We start from the raw sequence: 20,286 nt of genomic DNA on the forward strand, positions 1-20,286 counted from the left end.
CGTTGGAATACTCCTTTGTCAACTTGCTGTACTTTGCTTGCAGGTCTGCAGTCATAATTGCTGCATTAAGAATAGCCCCAACTTTAGCCAAGGTAACGTTATGGCTAAACCTTTAACAATAGTTAACGCTAGCTTTCGGTTAGCTGTTCAATGCTATTAATAACACAACTCCCCGTCAACACCCTCTCTCGGGAAGATGGCATTTAAGAAAGTATCTGCTGTTAAAATAAGTGTTACACGTTCAATAACAAGCATATTATTTACCCGAAGATAGCTGTAAACAAGGCATTACTCCGTTAGTCCGTTCATAGCTCGGTTCCATTCCGTTGCTCATTCCGTACCCAACTACACATTCTGCAATCTGTTAATAAAGTTTTCAACCAGACAAATGTATAGAAAGGCTTTGTTTTATTATAACATTTGTTGCAGTAAAATCATTATGTCTCATTTGGTCATGCGTGGAGCGCCGGTCGGCGGGCCGGGCAGCTAACGTAGCTACGTTAAGTGTGTTCTGCTCTCGCATTCGCAAACAGAACAATGGCGGCATGCCCGGAAGTAGAAAAATTTATAAACGCTTGCCGATTGGTGGTAAGGACAGCAGGAGGTGGGTGCTAGCGGTGTGGCGTAATTGGCCGAATCGACTGTCAATCAAAATGGTTCCATTGCATTGGTTGAAAGCTCTGGTTGAGAGAATAGTATCCCGCTGCAGGCCGCAAGAATGGTTCCATTGCATTGGTTGAAAGCTCTGGTTGAGAAAATAGTATCCCTCTGCAGGCCGCAAGACGATACTGGGAGAGAGATAGTGATACCATAAACATATTTCTTGATGTTTCCTTTTTTTAAGTAAGTAAAGAGGCCTACAAATACAAACATACACATACAAATATACAGTAGTTTCATTAAAAAAAATATATATATTAAAAAAAAAAAAAAAAAAAAAAATTTACAAATACTTATATACAAATATCGGTATCGGCCGATAGTGTTAGTTGAACAATCGGTATCGGTATCGGCGGCCAATTTTCATATCGGTGCATCCCTAGTTAGTATAGAAGACATTACAAAATAACGCTGAAACTCACCGTAGCTTCCTCGCGCCGTTGGGAGATGAGCGTGGAACAGAATTTTTTCTATTATGGGATATAGAAATACCCGATCCATTTCCAGATTGTATAATAGTATATACGTCCAAATCATGTTGTTTATCGAGTTATTGGCAACGGATCGATATCCATTGTGTCGAGCTCGAGTCCCGGGACCTATAGCGAGTGATCGGACCAAATTGAAATGAGCACCAGCGTCCACTTCCCTGTTTATGTCCTGGGCGATCTGCCGATTGGCCACCAGATGGCGCTCTTGAACCTTTAGAGAGTTGACAGGGGCTCACCAGTACATCAGCGTTTCCGTTAGCCGGTAATTACCGGTATTTGACCGGCAAAATCTGTTGAAGTCCGACATATTTAATCTCTCCGGTCATAGTGTCCGGTGAAAATAGTTCCCTCTGGGCACAGTTTGATTATTTGAATTGTATTTGGATGGGCTGGAGTTGGGTGGCCTATGCGATGAACGAAACAATCATTGCGTTTGTTGTCGTTGCTTCGCTCAGCGAGAGCTTGCTGCTGGATTTGCGGAAGGCATGCAGCTGCAGACCCACAGAACCCACCAGCTTTGCTGGCACAGTGCGGTCCCCAGACCTGGAAAGCTGCTCTGCGGGTCTGCAGCTGGATGCTTCTTGCAAACTAACTGCGGCCGGCTCGTGCTGATAACAGCTTTCATTGTTGGACCGGCTGCTTGGTGGAGCAACGATGAAACGAATGTAATGAATCGTTCGTCGCATGGGCTATTTAATTTTGGCCTGTTTTGGTACGGTTCGGGTGGTCAAGTTGTGCTTGGAGGGAGTTGTTTTCACCGGACATTATGACCAGCACCAAGTCGTTGGGAGGTGGAGATATACATCACGCAAACCCACGATAATGTTGCCGTCTCTCTCTGCAAAATTTCTCAGTTCTTCGCTTGCTATAATTAATACAAATGTCCAATATAACGGAATTCGTTAGCTCATAAAAATGTGATTATAACAGACTGCTGTTTAGTGTCAGACCGACTGCCCACATACGCGGTCTATTTTATTTCAAGTCAGCAGCAGCACGGAGTATCGAGGGACTTATTTTATTTGGAATATATTAATGACTGTATACGCAAAAGTAGCCTAGTAAATAAATAAATCTACATGCCTTGAGGATGACATTCTTTATATAGCCTGCCTATCAATTGTTTTAAAGCTCAATAAACTATGACCGGAATTAATCTCATTTGTCCGGTAGATTGAAATCTTGCAGGTCACGGAGACCGGCAACAATTTTTTCTAACGGAAACCCTGCAGTACATATAATGTCTCCGGGGGAGAAATATGATTTCGATCACATATTTTTGAAATATTGATATCAATGACGCTGTACAGCGTCATCGGCAGAATAAGCATGGCGGGGAATGACGCTGAAAAGCGTCAACGGCGATTAAAGGGTTAAATATCAACATTATCTGGCCATCCTCAGTAAATATGAACTCCTCTGACCTCGTCTGGTCTTTCCAAAGGACCCAAGAGACGGGACAGTAATATATATATATTTGTGGAAAAGGCTCCTTCTTGTCTAGTATATTACACTCTTATACTAAACATGTAAAGGTACCCAGATTGATCTAACATGAATTGGTACTCTGTACTCTGTAGTACTGAATGTAATGCGGTCGCCGGTCGGTACCCCAACCCTAGTTGTAAGAGGCTAGAAGGGATGTCATACATGAAAGCAGGTTTTCTCAAGTGAAGTGTTATTACAGCGAGTTACATTGTCATTATCATACATATTGGCTCATTATTAGCATTGTCATGATACAAAAATATTAACTTCGATACCGATACAAGCCCAAGTATCACGATACCGGTTCTAAAATGATGATTAGGGATGGGTACCATTCACATTTGAACCGATACGGTACCGGTAGCTGTGAATCGATACCGGTACCCAACAGTACCTTTTTTCTGTACTTTAGTCTCTAAAAATGTAATCTACCTACCTCAGTCGTGAAAAAAAAATATCCAAATTTCAAATAACTACACTTTCGACCGTTTTCGGCTTGCCATTGCCCTGACGGCTTTGTTGTTGAATAAAGTCAAATCATAGGTAAGCGTATTGTAGAGGAGCCAAAGCTATATATTTAGGTTATTGTATTATATGAATGTTTATATGTTTATTTTTATAACCTTACATTGAAACGGCATTAGGAATAATGATTGGATTTAGATAGGCATTGAACCATATTATTTGTCATAGAACATTCTAGAGCATTCGTGATGTCACAGTATGCTGTCCTAATCAAACATTCTAGAACATTTGTATATCTATATATATTCAACAATTCTCTCTGAAGATCTTATTGTGCATCTTGAAACAGTGCTGAGCAGTACTGAACAGATAGACTAAACAACATAGATTGAAGCCTGCATTTCTAGACCAGGGTGCCTTCCGTTTTGCTGTGGAAAGAGCCGGCAAGTTGATGTACGGCTTTAAGGTGAGGAGGAATTTTCATGTGTCGAGTCGGCTGTGATTTTGGAGACTGGGAAAATACAGTTTTCTTACCTTGTAGTAGTGACGTGAATATTTAGGAAAATAGCTTAAGGATCACTTCTGAAAAGAAAGACTTCGCTGTGGAAGAGAAATAAACCATTTGGATATCTTTGTTTTACACCGGAGCGACTGTGGACCTTATTTTTCTCAAACGTACTACTCACGAGTAAGCAACTTTAACCAGTAGAGTGGAACGTCGGCCCTGATACGTATATTGTGCGTGTAAACGTTGACATGAAAAGAAAAAAGGTAAAAAAAAAAAGTGCAAAAAGAAAATAATAAAAAAATAATATTTTTTTACGGTATCTCACGTGAATCGATACTCGGTAGTACCGACGTGTTTCAGTAAGTACCTTTATAAAAGTACCGAATTCGGTACCCATCCCTAAGTATATTACACTCTTATACTAAACATGTAAAGGTACCCAGATTGATCTAACATGAATTGGTACTCTGTAGTACTGAATGTAATGTGGTCGCCGGTCGGTACCCCAACCCTAGTTGTAAGAGGCTAGAAGGGATGTCATACATGAAAGCAGGTTTTCTCAAGTGAAGTGTTATTACAGCGAGTTACATTGTCATTATCATACATATTGGCTCATTATTAGCATTGTCATGATACAAAAATATTAACTTCGATACCGATACAAGCCCAAGTATCACGACACCGGTTCTAAAATGATGATACTGCAAAAACCTAAAATATCAGGAAAAATAATGGAATATAATATTAAGATGACAGAACATGGAAAATACACAGTGCTCCGGTCACGCATCCACTCTACTCTTAGAAAATACAAAAAGAAAGTATCAATACTAATAAAATTTAGTATTGGGCTGTTTCTCTTCTAGTATCGGTATATCGTGCAACCTTACTTATTATAAACGGCTACTTTTTGGATATGCTTAAAGCTGGGGCTCTTTTAATCAAAACTGGCGTATTGGCCATTTTAGGTAGCATAGCTTCCTTGAAAATGAAAGGGTTCTCTATCCAGAGTTTGGCAATCCAAAGAAATTCCCTGTTCAGTATCTGCACACTCTGTCTGTGTCTGTATTATTATAATATATTATACGCCCATTCCGTCAGGGTTGGCAGTTGAAGCCTGAAGGTTATACTTGTTTCACATACTGTGCTTTTTGGATTTATTTTAATTTTACTGTGCTTAGGCAGCTCCTACTGGCAGGAGAGACCATTTAGTTTCACAATGCTCCTACTGGATGGAGAGACTATTTAGTTTCACAATGCTCCTACTGGATGGAGAGACCATTTAGTTTCACAATGCTCCTACTGGATGGAGAGACCATTTAGTTTCACAATGCTCCTACTGGATGGAGAGACCATTTAGTTTCACAATGCTCCTACTGGCAGGAGAGACTATTTAGTTTCACAATGCTCCTACTGGATGGAGAGACCATTTAGTTTCACAATGCTCCTACTGGATGGAGAGACCATTTAGTTTCACAATGCTCCTACTGGCAGGAGAGACTATTTAGTTTCACAATGCTCCTACTGGACGGAGAGACCATTTAGTTTCACAATGCTCCTACTGGACGGAGAGACCATTTAGTTTCACAATGCTCCTACTGGATGGAGACCATTTAGTTTCACAATGCTCCTACTGGCAGGAGAGACCATTTAGTTTCACAATGCTCCTACTGGATGGAGACCATTTAGTTTCACAATGCTCCTACTGGCAGGAGAGACCATTTAGTTTCACAATGCTCCTACTGTATGGAGAGACTATTTAGTTTCACAATGCTCCTACTGGCAGGAGAGACTATTTAGTTTCACAATGCACCTACTGGCAGGAGACACCATTTAGTTTCACAATGCTCCTACTGTATGGAGAGACTATTTAGTTTCACAATGCTCCTACTGGCAGGAGAGACCATTTAGTTTCACAATGCACCTACTGGCAGGAGACACCATTTAGTTTCACAATGCTCCTACTGGATGGAGAGACCATTTAGCTATTTCTAACGTACTGTGTGTGTTTTTGTGTGTTGTAGGTGAGCAGCAACGGAGACGCCGCCGCGGCAGATGGCCAAGTCGTGGCGACAGACGGCCAAGTTGTGGAGACAGACGGCCAAGTTGTGGCGACAGACGGCCAAGTTGCGGCGGCGGCCGAGAACGCGGACCCTCCTCCACCACAACCACCGCCCAACGCATGGCAGGTCATCAAAGGAGTCCTCTTCAGGTGAGCAGCGCTGTCCCCTTTGACCAGAGACACTGTGTGTAATGAGGAGAGAGGGGGGGGGGACCAGAGAAATCTGTAACACTACATCAATGGTTCCCAAACTGTGGTGCGCGAGCGCCCTCTAGGTGGTGCGTGACATGAAAAGGCTAATGGTGGTAAAAAAAAAATGTTACAATAAAATTTCATAAAAATCGTAGTCAAACCTTTAGTATTATGGATATTAAACATGCTGGCAGAGTACATGCATCCATGTTGTCGTGAACATTTTAATTAAAGAAAGAAATTCCCTATCCATAGTCGACGTGGGAAGAGATAAAATAAAAAATCAAATCTGTGCACGGAGACCAGCAACAATTTTTTCTAACATAAACCCATTGGGGGGTGCGTCAGCTAGGTCGGGAGGTGACAGGCGGTACACGGCCAAAAAAGTTTGGGAACCGCTGCACTACATTAAGTCATTTTGCTGACACTTTTATCCAAAGCGAACAAGTCAGCAGGAAGGGTACAACTAGGGGTCAGTAACATTGGTCGTCGAACAGTGTTGAACTTGAGTGCTACAGACTTGAGTGCATATTAGCATAGTAGGTAGTAATATAGGTACGCTAGATTCCTGAGTAGCAGAGTGCACACTAGTGAAGGACAGTTCAAGGTTACACTAAAGATGGCGGCGGCGGCAGCAGCTAAACTACTTGTTATAAAACAAACCCGTTCAGAGGAAATTAGTAAATGTGATGTTGTTTTATTTAAAGTCATCATAATTTACCGCATTTTGAGATGGAATGGGGAGTTTTCGAGATGTTTTAAATTAATCGTGATCTCTGACAAAAGACTGCAGTTGCCATGGTAACTATTAGGACTCTGTGGTAGAACATCGCTTAATGGTGCATTTGTGTAGAAATGGGGGGGGGGGGGGAAGGCATAAGACAAAATTAACCATTCTGTGTTCAGTACCAGTCAAGTCAAATTTAATTTATAAAGCGCATTTAAGAACAACTACCAAAGTCTATAAATAAAAACGCAACAAATCACAGTAGATCAAACAACATGAGGACAATCTGTGTCAATTGACAATCAATCAAGGACTTCAAATATTAAGAAAAACAAATATATGTATGAATATATGACATATTCAATATGGATGACTCCCCATTCAGAGATTCTCGGTTCTCGTTAGTCCCTGTGACCAAGATGGCGGCGGAGTGGAGCGACTTCTCTTTAGAGAGACTTTGTTTTAACCTCTTAAGCTCTTTTTTAAGCTAGCGTGAAGGTGGCGGTGTCGTACGAAAGGAAACGCGTAGATACCAGCCACGTCATGCTAACTCGACAGGAAAGGGGGTAAATATTAAACGCCTGTCGTTCAGTGCTGTCGCCTAATACACGTCACGGCCATTGACAGTTGCGCTGATACCAAGCTAACGAACGTTAACGTTAACTTTACCCATAGCTAACGTTACCTAGCTAAACGTACTAGACGTTAGCAATGTCTACTGTGTCATGTCCATACGTTCCCTGGCAGCATACTTTGCTAAAGCCAGGAGTCTACTCTCTGGTGACGTCAGTCAGCAGCGCCAACGTGAAGTGTAGTTCCTCATCGAACGAAAACAGAAACGTTATTTTTATACTTTTAGGCTTAATTGTGAATTTTTTCATGCTGAGCTATAGATTGTAAATGGCTGCTTTTTTATATAGCGCTTTTATCCAAAGCGCTTTACAATTTGTTACTCACACATTCACACACCGACGGCGGAGGCAACCATGCAAGGTGCCAACCTGCTCATCGGGAGCAATTAGGGGTTAAGTAGTGTCTTGCTCAAGGACCCATCGACACGCTGCCCGGGAGGAGCAGGAATCGAACCGGGAACCTCCTGATTGCCAGACGACTGCTCTACCTCACTGTCGCGATTGTGGATGAATACACACAGAAAGTACTACTACATCAATATGAGCCACTACTACATTGAGCCACTACTACATCAATATGAGCCACTACTACATTGAGCCACTACTACTACATCAATATGAGCCACTACTACATCAATATGAGCCACTACTACATTGAGCCACTACTACTACATCAATATGAGCCACTACTACATCAATATGAGCCACTACTACATCAATATGAGCCACTACTACATCAATATGAGCCACTACTACATCAATATGAGCCACTACATTGAGCCACTACTACATTGAGCCACTACTACAGTACTACGACAACACTTCAGTTTTGCAGGATTTTTGGAGAAAGCATGGCGTTGAGACAAAACACACAATATCCTATATAATTGTATATGAATTCCTTTTGTTTCTTTGTTTACATACTGTTACATTGCCTACATCTTGGTCTGTCATTTGTCAAGTATACTATTATATACTTATTGTTTGTCTTGTAAGCCCATATGGGCTGGGCATACACCTGTATGTAAGACACGGAAATAAAAAACATCAAATCAAATCAAAACTACATTGAGCCACTACTACATTGAGCCTCTACATCATCAACAGTAGTAGTAGCAACTCTTCAATTGACAAATGTAGTAAAGCATCATTAGTTAGTTTGAATTTGGTTACAAACATTTGTTTTTCCAAATCTCTTAAGTAACTTGGACAAACTGTCAGCTGTTTGTGGTTAAACTCTTAACTAATGAATGATTATTTATTTAGAACTGATACTTGATGTTTAGAAGAAGCCTTCGGTGGTGATAGAATGCAGGCGGTCAGACCATTGTTCACATTATGATGTTATGGTCACATTTGCCTGTCATTTGTAGTGTAGCTGCTTGTCATAACCATTGCTTCCTTTTTTTTGTTTCAGTTTTTTTTTAATTTCAGTCAAGCAACAGATTGTATCAGTCAGTTGCTTGATTATAATTACCGGTAGGCAACACTTCCCCTTTCTGTGAGGTCTTTTTCATCTGTAATAAAGCCTCTTCAATGCCCTCAGTCTGTTTATGTGGCAACGGGGAACTGTATTAAGTATGGCTGGTCGTTCATCTTCCCCACAACACAAAGCTGGCTAAAATTAGCTACCAAAGATTATAGCGAATCAGAATCAGAAAGGTCTTTATTGCCAATTAAGTTTGCACATACAAGGAATTTGCCTTGGTCATTTGGTGCAACATTAACAGACAATTAAGGTAGAATAAAATGGAATATATATACTAAATTAGAATAAAAATACAATATATTATAATATAGGACAGGGCTGTACAATTGAGCAAAAAATATGAACTGTGTACTCCGACACGCTGCCCGTAAGGAGCAGGAATCTAACCAGGAACCTCTGGATTACTAGATTACTGCTCTACCTCACTGTCGCCCCCCAGTTAATTGGCCTTAGCTGTAACATTTGGTAACTGACATCACAGCTCTAATGGTTGGTAGTAGATGTTGGTGCTAATGCTCGTTAACAGCAAAAGAGGACGCTAGACTCCTCACATTTAGGGATAGATGGACAATTTAATTTCATTATTTCACAATCACTATTGGGGGCAGCCATACTTAATTCACTCCCCCACTTGCATCTGACACTGATTATTAAAACCTTGGTCCAGCTATTAAAGGACACATCTTTCCCTAATAATCTACATTGTAACTACTTGAATATGAATTTCTTTGTGAAATGGCTCAACGCAGAGAAAAGAGGAGGCAGTGTCCTAAAATGATTAGCCAACTTATTCCGGGCCGTACATGTGACTATAGCCTAGATATATTTAGGCTGTAAATAATTTGATTATGCCACATTTAACTATATAGCAGCTTACATAATTATATACTAAGCTGTCTCTGCTCACATTTTTCGCTCTAGAAAGTAGTAGTATGTATGTATATACACAGTAATCTACACAATAAACAAAGCTAAAGAAGTCAAAGGGTGTGGTGAACATGCGAGACAGCCATCGCTCATGCGAGAGGCCTCGAACATGTGTCTGTGATGGATTCCTGTTGAATGTAGTCTGACTAGATGCAGCACGTGTTCATCTCATCACGTTCTTTCTGGCTCCACTCCCTAGTAGCAGGCAGCTCAGATTGCAAAGATAACGGCAAAAAAAAGGTTCTTTCTCATTTATTGATGTTATTGTGTTTACCTTATTCATTTTGGCTCAGATTCAGACGTGTGATAAGTACGCTTAACCCTCTAAAGCCCACATAGACAAAGGTTCGCCTGGACATAGTGTTATATTTTTGCCAATTCTGAGCTTATTCTTTGAGTCAGTATCAAGTGTTATACCTTTTATGAATCGGGGCAATGAACCCTTTATTTCTGGTGCAGTGTAAAGTCGGGATAGGAATATTTCATTGGTTCTCCCAGCCCACGTGACCATTTCTAGCATTTACATTGGCTGTAGGCTAAACGCTCATTGACGGATTAATATCCACAGCGGATTGACTAGTCTTCTTTCGGAAAAGAGGAAAAGACAAATCTAGATATTTCAAGATTCTATGTCTTACTTTCACGCACTGCCACCCAGCCTGTGGGCGACGGATACACTTTAAATTGAGGGATCTCCGATTCAGATCTAATTTAAAGCAAGTCTTTATCACAAACTGTTCCAAAAATATTTAATGTTTTGCAAAACATGTCTAGTGTCACGTGGGTGTAAGTTGTGTGTAGATCTGTCCAACTAAGGCCACTGTCTCTGTCACATTTGCCCAAATCGCCTTTTTCTTGGCATAGTCAGTGCAAAATGTTCAGAGACCTTCACAACAATACCCTTGTGTGTGTCTGGCTGAATTGTGAATAGATGTCAATGAAATCATTTGCTATAATTTTATTAGAATATTTCCTAATCATTATGTGTCTGCCTGTTATGAGCATCATAAGGTGTTCCACGAGGAACTAACTGGCCCATTGGTTGTGAAATCCATAGCAAGGTTTTAAACATCTGAAACACACAACTGAACTGGATGATATTATTGTTATCTCTGTTATTACATCTGCTGGCTGAAGTCTGCTTAAAGGTGCTGTAAGTGACATTTCATTGTTAAAATAAGTGTTAATCTCTACATTCCAACAGCCATCACTGATATAGAGTGTAACATGGGTCTCCTAGTCCCTCCGCTTTGCAGTAAACACAAAATACATCTGGTATCCTTTCCTACTTTATCCAATCAGGAGAGAGAACCCTAGATATTTTTTTACTTATTTCAAGAAATCTTGTCGAGCCACATTTGGTAGAATATTTTACTTATTTCAAGGACACATTTGCTTAAAACTAGGTTTTATTTCCTTTTTTTTTGTAGTGTGGGGTTCTCTCTCCCGATTGGATAACGACCGAACGGGATACCAGACATTTATTATTTTAGAATGTAGAGCTACTGAACACTTATTACAACATGTAGAACAAAAATATAACTTACAGCTCCTTTAATCTGAGTCGTATTAATTATTTCTATGAATATTTGAATATCAAGCTCACTAATCATACTTTTCATGCCCCCCCCCTGTATTTCCTTCTTTGCCCCTCTCCTCCTGCCCACATTCTCTTGTCTCCAGGATCTTTATAATCTGGGCCATCAGCAGCTGGTTCCGTAGGGGGCCGGCCACCCCTGACCCCAACACCCCTCCAGGAGCCCTGAGGGTGCCCAGCCGGAACCTGTTCCCCAAGGACACACTCATGGTACCACAGCAGCCCACAGTCTCAATGCATAGACTAGCTGCTCAGACACACAGTCTCAATACATAGACTAGCTGCTCTGACATACAGTCTCAATACATAGACTAGCTGCTCTGAAATACAGTCTCAATACATAGACTAGCTGCTCTGACATACAGTCTCAATACATAGACTAGCTGCTCTGAAATACAGTCTCAATACATAGACTAGCTGCTCTGACATACAGTCTCAATACATATACTAGCTGCTCAGACATACAGTCTCAATACACAGACTAGCTGCTCAGACATACAGCCTGTTGTCTCAATACATAGACTAGCTGCTCAGAAATAGTCTCAATACATAGACTAGCTGCTCTGAAATACAGCCTGTCGTCTCAATACATAGACTAGCTGCTCTGAAATACAGCCTGTTGTCTCAATACATAGACTAGCTGCTCAGACATACAGCCTGTTGTCTCAATACATAGACTAGCTGCTCTGAAATAGTCTCAATACATAGACTAGCTGCTCAGAAATACAGCCTGTTGTCTCAATACATAGACTAGCTGCTCTGAAATACAGCCTGTTGTCTCAATACATAGACTAGCTGCTCTGAAATACAGCCTGTTGTCTCAATACATAGACTAGCTGTTCTGAAATAGTCTCAATACATAGACTAGCTGCCCAGAAACACGGCCTGTTGTCTCAATGCATAGACTAGCTGCTCAGACACACAGCCTGTTGTCTCAATACATAGACTAGCTGCCCAGACATACAGCCTGTTGTCTCAATACATAGACTAGCTGCCCAGAAATACAGCCTGTTGTCTCAATACATAGACTAGCTGTCAAAAAATACTGCCTCAGAAACCTACAACCTTTTACACTTTACAATACATTTTAACTGCAGAGTTTTACATACAATATACATCATACACTTGTCATCAAATATAATATCCCCATGTGCCATCCTTTCATCCTCGATGCTGAGAAAGCATTTGATAGGTTTGAATGGTCATTTGTATGGTACACTTTGGGAAGATTTTGGTAATACATTTATAACCATGTTACAAACGATATATTGAACCAACAACAATAGTTCTTATTGGCAACCAATGTTAACCTTCGTTTACAGTAAAGAATAGGCACATGGTACAGCTTAAACCTTTTATTTGATATTCTATTAGAACCTTTAGCCCAAAGAAACTATAAAAGACTTCATAAATCAATAGAAAATTATTATGATGCGTCACTCAAATGTATTAAATGTATCAATTGCAAGTTGTATTTCAATTGTAAGGATGAATACTTATGCCAAAACACCAGGCACCTCCTTATGTTTTTTGGGATAACTTGAAAAGATGTATATCATCAAAGTTTCTTTGGAACAAACGGAAACCAAGAATAGGAACATCTGTATTGCGACATAGTAGAAGAGGTGGAGCACAGAATGTGCCCTAGGTGTGTTATATCTCCTTCATGCCGAGGCCTTGGCAGAAAGGGTTTGAAGACTATTCTCAGGTACCCTGGGTCCAGAAGGAACAGATCATTGAGAGATGCCCTGCTCTGCAATCTGTCTTTACTTCTGTATGTGCACTCGACGTGACTGTGAATGAGGGAAACCGCTGTTGCCTTTCGAGATTAAATAAAGGTTTGACTTAATCTCACAAATACTGTATTTGCAATTTTGTTCCGATTGTTGCTCATGCTGTCCGGACATGGTTATTTAAATGGAATAATTCAAATTTAAAATCGATTGCGGTAATCGTTCAGCCCTTGTTTGAATTCATCTCACATACTGTATTGGCCATTTTGGAAACGGTTATTTAAATGGGATAATTCATCGCATATGAACAGTCCCAATATTCAGAACTAATCTTTTCCTTATAGGACATAAACCTATTGTTATTCAGCAATGGCAAAAATGTGGTATCAACATTCTTGCAGACATTATAATCAGTAAGGGACTTATGAAGAAATATGCGTTCTAGAAATATGGGTCATTGTTTTTTATAGTTACACATGGCAATGGCAACATTTCCATAACTTCTCGTAATTACAATCACATTTATGCCCGCATCGATTGTAGTGTGTGGTAGTCACGGTATGGCTCAGCACTGAGCAGTGTGCTGCAGCCTATAGGACTCCACACAGAGTGAGGCTGGTTCCTGCCGACAGGGCCTTAAAGGTATTGGCTTCCCTGTGCGATGGTTCCATACAAATATAATATATATATATATAGTCATATTCACTACAAATTGAAACACAGATTTCATTAAACACCAAGAATATGATGTCTGCTTCAAATGGTATCGAGTCTCTTATGTATGTTATTGAAAAGCTTAAGCATTTACATGCATAATGTTTTTGTTATATTCTCTCGTCTTTTATACTCAATTTATACCTACATACTGTTTTCACTGTTCCCTCTCTTCCTCCCCTCCCTCTCTTCCTCCCCTCCCTCTCTTCCTCTCCCCTTTTCCCTCCCCCTCTCTCCTATAATATCATAACCTCTCTCTCTCTCTTCTCCCTGTTCCCATCAGGACCTGTGTGTGTACATCTCTCTCTCCTATAATATCATAACCTCTGTCTCTCTTCTCCCTGTTCCCCTCAGGACATGTATGTGTACATCTCTCTCTCCTATAATATCATAACCTCTCTTTCTTCTCCCTGTTCCCCTCAGGACCTGTATGTGTACATCTCTCTCTCCTATAATATCATAACCTCTCTCTCTCATCTCCCTGTTCCCCTCAGGACATGTATGTGTACATCTCTCTCTCCTATAATATCATAACCTCTCTCTTCTCCCTGTTCCCCTCAGGACCTGTATGTGTACATCTCTCTCTCCTATAATATCATAACCTCTCTCTCTTCTCCCTCCCCTCAGGACATGTATGTGTACATCTCTCAAGACGAGGTGTTCTCCGACTTCAACAACACAGAGGACCTCTTCTGGTTCCACAGGGACCTGGTCTATGGAGACTGGAACACGGGGGAGGAAGGTGACGGCTGTTACGAGCATAACCTTGACATGGCCATCCCAGAGGTGGGTAGGGGGTTTGGGTTGGGCCCTAGTCCATACTAACTCTCCTGAAAAACATCTCGGTCCATACTAACTCTCCTGAAAAACATCTCAGTCCATACTAACTCTCCTGAGACACATCTCAGTCCATACTAACTCTCCTGAAAATTACATCTCGGTCCATACTAACTCTCCTGAAAAACATCTCGGTCCATACTAACTCTCCTGAAAAACATCTCAGTCCATACTAACTCTCCTGAGACACATCTCTGTCCATACTAACTCTCCTGAAAAACATCTCAGTCCATACTAACTCTCCTGAGACACATCTCTGTCCATACTAACTCTCCTGAAAAACATCTCGGTCCATACTAACTCTCCTGAGACACATCTCAGTCCATACTAACTCTCCTGAAAAACATCTCAGTCCATACTAACTCTCCTGAGACACATCTCTGTCCATACTAACTCTCCTGAAAAACATCTCGGTCCATACTAACTCTCCTGAGAACATCTCGGTCCATACTAACTCTCCTGAGACACATCTCAGTCCATACTAACTCTCCTGAAAAACATCTCTGTCCATACTAACTCTCCTGAAAAACATCTCTGTCCATACTAACTCTCCTGAAAAACATCTCAGTCCATACTAACTCTCCTGAAAAACATCTCTGTCCATACTAACTCTCCTGAAAAACATCTCCGTCCATACTAACTCTCCTGAGAACATCTCGGTCCATACTAACTCTCCTGAGAACATCTCGGTCCATACTAACTCTCCTGAAAACACACTTTCTCGTACACCGGCAAGGGCTGTAATGCTTTTTGTCTATCACTGAAAATACCCTCAAAAGTTGAAAGTCTACACTTTAACCTTGTAGTCCTTGTATCATCTTTAGGGGTGTAAATATTTTGACCCCACTTCGATTCGATTACGAACGATTCGATGCATCATGAAATCTCTTCATTTGACCACGATTCGATTCGATTAATCTTCGATCAGTTAATTCCCCAAAGACATTTTAATACACAAATGTGGCTGGGGGGACTGATTCAAGATTCAAGAGGTTTATTTGTCACATACATACCAGGGCATACAGTGAAATGCGGGTGGTTATGCCCGCATCGATTGTAGTGTGTGGTAGTCACGGTATGGCTCAGCACTGAGCAGTGTGCTGCAGCCTATAGGACTCCACACAGAGTGAGGCTGGTTCCTGCCGACAGGGCCTTAAAGGTATTGGCTTCCCTGTGCGATGGTTCCATACAAATATAATATATATATAGTCATATGGAGAATTTAATACAGATTTCAGGGTTCCCCCTGGCTTTTCTTTTTTTGCTATAACTAACTCTGTATCGCGTTTAAATGTGTTTGTGGGAAATGTCGGGGTAAGCAGTACGATATTAGCCCATGATTTCCCCCCTCCAACAGTTATATGGAAATTAATCAAAATGGAACCAATAATCACTAACTTGACAGAGAACTTTGCAGAGAACTTAATCAGAGAACAGCCAGCTAGCAACTGCGCCCTCTTGCCTAGCAACCAAGCTTGAGCTAGCATCAGTCAGAGCCTGAGGTAAAGAGAGATTCTGCTAGTGTGGCGCAATCACAATTGTTAAAATCTTTTACTTTTGTAATTTTATGGGGAAGAAATATTTGTAAGGAATTCTGTGATTTATTTCTTCTTTCATAGTAATTTTCCTTCACTTTTTTTGCCAGTATGGCTGTGAAATAGGTATTTGATTATATTCAAAGGGATCTTAAAAAGGTCTTAAAAGTCTTAAAGATCGAGCACAGTGTTTCCCATTAATTACCTAGACTGTGGCGGCCAATAGGGATGTATCAGTAGTATTGGCAGTGGTAGTAGTTGTAATAGTAATCCAGTATATATTTTTATTTTCTAAAAAATAAACCAGTTCAACACCGGTAACCACTTTTGCTTCATTTCTTTGATGGCCCAAATGTATGCTCTAGTCCAGTGGTTCCCAAACCTCTCCTCGAGGCACCCCAGCCGTTCCATGTATTTGTTAAATTCCACCACCAGCACACCTGATTCAACTAATAAAGGGCTAGTTAAGTTGAATCAGGTGTGCTGGTGGTGGAATTTAACAAATACATTGAACGGCTGGGGTGCTTCGAGGAGAGGATTGGGAAGCACTAGTCTAGTCGATTTTGTGTTTTGAGCACAAAGTTCATCATAGATCTAGCCTCTTTATTTTGCTCTCAAAGTGCACCAGATTGATGCATTTAACTTTAAAATGTACCAAAAAAATAAGTTCTGGGGGGGCATGCCCCCGGACCCCCCTAGAGGGGCCAAGGTTCACCCACCACAGTCTCACAAAATCCTGTGGGAAACACTGCAGCACAATGATGTTTTAATTCAGACATTTCTATTCTAAAACCTACACTGTAGCACTCAACACTTTGATGTACATTATTACTCAGCTGATAGCTTCCTGATGACTTGTCGTACAGAACTTCTAAGTCGCTTTGGATAAAAGCGTCAGCTAAATGACAATGTAAATGTAAATGATTGTGCAATAATGTTATGTTTTTTTTTGTGTATTGTTTTTATTGACCTATAGTCCATTCATGCTGAGTGAATCAGTTCCCCCAGCCACATTTGTGTATTCAAAATTTTTGGGGGAATTAACTGATAGAAAATGTATCGAAAATTAATCGAATCGAATCGTGGTCAAATTAAGAGATTTCATGATGCATTGAATCGTTGCCCGAATAATCGTAATCGAAATTAATCGTTGTGAGGTTGCATCGTTACACCCCAGTGGTTCCTATGTACACTACTATACAATATACAATTCGAACTCCGTCATTATGCTATACTTACTATATCTAAACTATACTATACAAGAACCACATCTGTTCTTTCCTTAAAGTTACTTTTTAAAGTGACTTTTCCTTTCCTTCCTAAACTTTTTTGTTTAAAGCGATTGCAGCATGTGTGTGTGTGCGTGCTCATGTGTACAGTGTACTTGTGTGTGGAGAGTTCAGTGTTCACTGAATTCACTCAGCATGAATGGGACTATAGGTCAATAATAGGGGTGTAAATATTTGACCCCACTTTGATTCGATTATGATTCTTCAGGCAACAATTCAATATTCATTTGACTTGGGACCTTAGGATCCATGCATTGTTTCACCCCTAATCATCTTGCATCCAAAGTAATTAGTATGATGACTAGGGATGGGTACCTTTCACATTTGAACCGATACCGGTACCGGTACCTGTGAATCGATACCGGTACCCAACGGTACCTTTTTTCGGTACTTTAGTCTCAAGAAATTTAATTTACCTACCTCAGTCGTAAAAAAAAATCCAAACTTCAAAAAACTACAATTTCGACAGTTTTCAGCTTGTCATTGCTCCGACTGCTTTGTTGTTGAATCAAGTCAAATCCTAGGTAAGCATATATTGTGCGTGTGAACGTTGACATAAAAATTAAAAAGTAAAAAAAAAAAATTAAAAAGTAAAAAAAAATAATAATAATAAAAAAATATTTTTTTTGTATTTTTTTTATTTTTTTTTTCGGTTTCTCACTTGATTCGATACTCGGTAGTACCGACGTGTTTCGGTTCGGTACCTCAAAAGTACCGAATTCGGTACCCATCCCTAATGATGACAGTTCAAAGGTCACACGACATGTTGCCATCAGTACTTCCTGGGTTCCCTCTCTTAGGGTGCTTTCTCACTCACCATTCGGGGTTGAATCGGAGCCGGATCGCGTGTAGCTTTATGCCAAGCAAGCAGTGCAAAAATTTACCGTAGTGGCATGCAGTAATGCGCCTTTCATTTTCCGCCGCCCAGCGCCCAGGTCGCGCGGAAATAGGCTGTCTATTGCCATTCTCTTTGACAAACTCTAACCTTAACCAGCTCCTTAACAACGCCTAAACTTAACCGTTCTAACCTTAACCAACTCCGAAACAATGCCTAACCTTAACCTTAACCGTAACCATGCCTAACCTTAACCATAGAAATTATATTGCCATTCTCTTTGACAAACTCTAACCTTAACCAGCTCCTTAACAGCGCCTAAACTTAACCGTTCTAACCTTAACCAACTCCGAAACAATGCCTAACCTTAACCTTAACCTTAACCATGCCTAACCTTAACCGGCGAAAGAATACACGTTAAAAAAAAAATCACGTTAAAAAATATTTTCGATGGGATTCGAACTCGCCAGCAAACAAGCCATAGGATCCACAGCCATGTGTCCTTGCCAATTGAGCTATTGCTAGATACTGAATAAGGGGCGGTGACTTATATATATTGAGCTCCGCTCGTGTCGGATCTCATGCGCATGCGCGGGCACCTCGCGCGAGCACGCCGGCGCACGCACGCACCTGAGCGAGCACGCCGCCGCCGGTGCACGCACGGTAGCATTTGTCTGAAAAGAAGGGCGCTTTACCGCACTAGCGTGCGGTGACGAATGCGGAAGCATTTTTGCACTGCTTGCTTGGCATTAACGTACAGGCAGCCGGATCGCATCAGAAAAGGGTGCGTCTGTCCTAGTGAGAACGCTCGTCCCCGGGGGCGCTGAACCTGGACCGCTGAAATAGGTGGTTCCGGATGCGCGCCAGTGGGAGCGGGGGAGGCTTTTGTATCAACTTGCTGACACACACAACGTCGTTACTTGTGTGAATTTTGGGCCGATAAAAACACACAGCAACAACTGGACAATACCCACAAAAACGATATTTATGGGCAATTTGCGAGTTCAGACCTCAACCAAAACAAGCATGTGGAGCCTCACAGCTCAGTGGATGAAAACATGAAGCCACGTTACAAAGCACAACACTTCCCTGGCTCGCATTAGGCCTGGCAATTTTGTTTGCCATTGCTATGTCTATACATTGGTTTCTTGTTTGAATGCATTTATTTCTATTAGACCAGTGGTGCCCAACCAGTCGGCCGTGGTCGACCAGTAGATCAATGACATGCAATATAATTGCCATGAGCGATGGGCTAATGTTAGCTGCTGAACAGCTGCTGAACAGGCTAAGCTAACTAGCGTTAGCGTAAGCTAACTAGCGTTAGTGTAAGCTAACTAGCGTTAGCTTAGCGTTAACCCTGGAGCGGACTGCATGACACCAGTTCCATTTGTGAGAAAAGGGGGGTGGGTTATATTGACGAGGCTTGACAACAAAGGTTCAAATATAACTTCATATTTATTGGTTATTTGTTTCTTTTATATCAGCATCCAGTCTCCACCGCCGTGTTAACACTCTTCCTGTGTTTACATTTTCGAGCGTGACATCATCGCCTACGGCAAGCTTACACGCTCAAAACGCAAACCGTAAACAAAACCCAGAGCGCACCAAGACTTGAGTGTGTACGCAAACTAGAGGGGGGAGAGGGAGGGGGGAAGTTCGCACCCAAGGACGGAACGGACCCGAATGGTGAGTGAGAAAGCACCCTTAGCTGTAACGCTTCTTCCCGTCTGGTCCTGTGTGTTCTCCAGAAGGTGCTGCAGAACGGCTCCCTCTACATGCACGTCTACTTCACCAAGAGTGGGTTCCACCCGGACCCCAAACGGAAGGGGCAATACCGGAGATTGGCAACTGTTCATTCAACGCGAAGTAAGTTTTACATTTACACACGCACAAATACACACACGCACATATCGGAATCAGAAAGGGCTTTATTGCCAAATAAACGTGTACATACGTGGAATTTGCCTTGGTCGTTTGGTGCATCAACATTGACAGACAATTAAAGTAGAATAAAATGGAATATTTGAACTAAATTAGAATAAAAATACAATGGAATAGAATATAAGACAGGGCTGTACAATTGTGCATGTAGATAGTACAAGGCA

General features: G+C 41.2%; 1 protein-coding gene across 1 annotated transcript in view; it reads left to right on the top strand.

Moving 5' to 3' along the window:
• clptm1 (CLPTM1 regulator of GABA type A receptor forward trafficking) overlaps positions 1 to 20,286 on the top strand; it is a 39,605-nt gene that overhangs the window by 5,767 nt on the left and 13,552 nt on the right. The window contains exons 2-5 of the mRNA XM_084326987.1: positions 5,637 to 5,824; positions 11,325 to 11,448; positions 14,313 to 14,471; positions 19,930 to 20,047. Coding sequence (XP_084183113.1) covers positions 5,637 to 5,824; positions 11,325 to 11,448; positions 14,313 to 14,471; positions 19,930 to 20,047 — 589 coding nt within the window. The remainder of the gene's footprint in view (positions 1 to 5,636; positions 5,825 to 11,324; positions 11,449 to 14,312; positions 14,472 to 19,929; positions 20,048 to 20,286) is intronic.

This window comes from Notolepis coatsorum (assembly GCF_963971535.1).
Source record: "Notolepis coatsorum genome assembly, chromosome: 1".
In the NCBI taxonomy this organism is placed as follows: Eukaryota; Metazoa; Chordata; class Actinopteri; order Aulopiformes; family Paralepididae; genus Notolepis; species Notolepis coatsorum.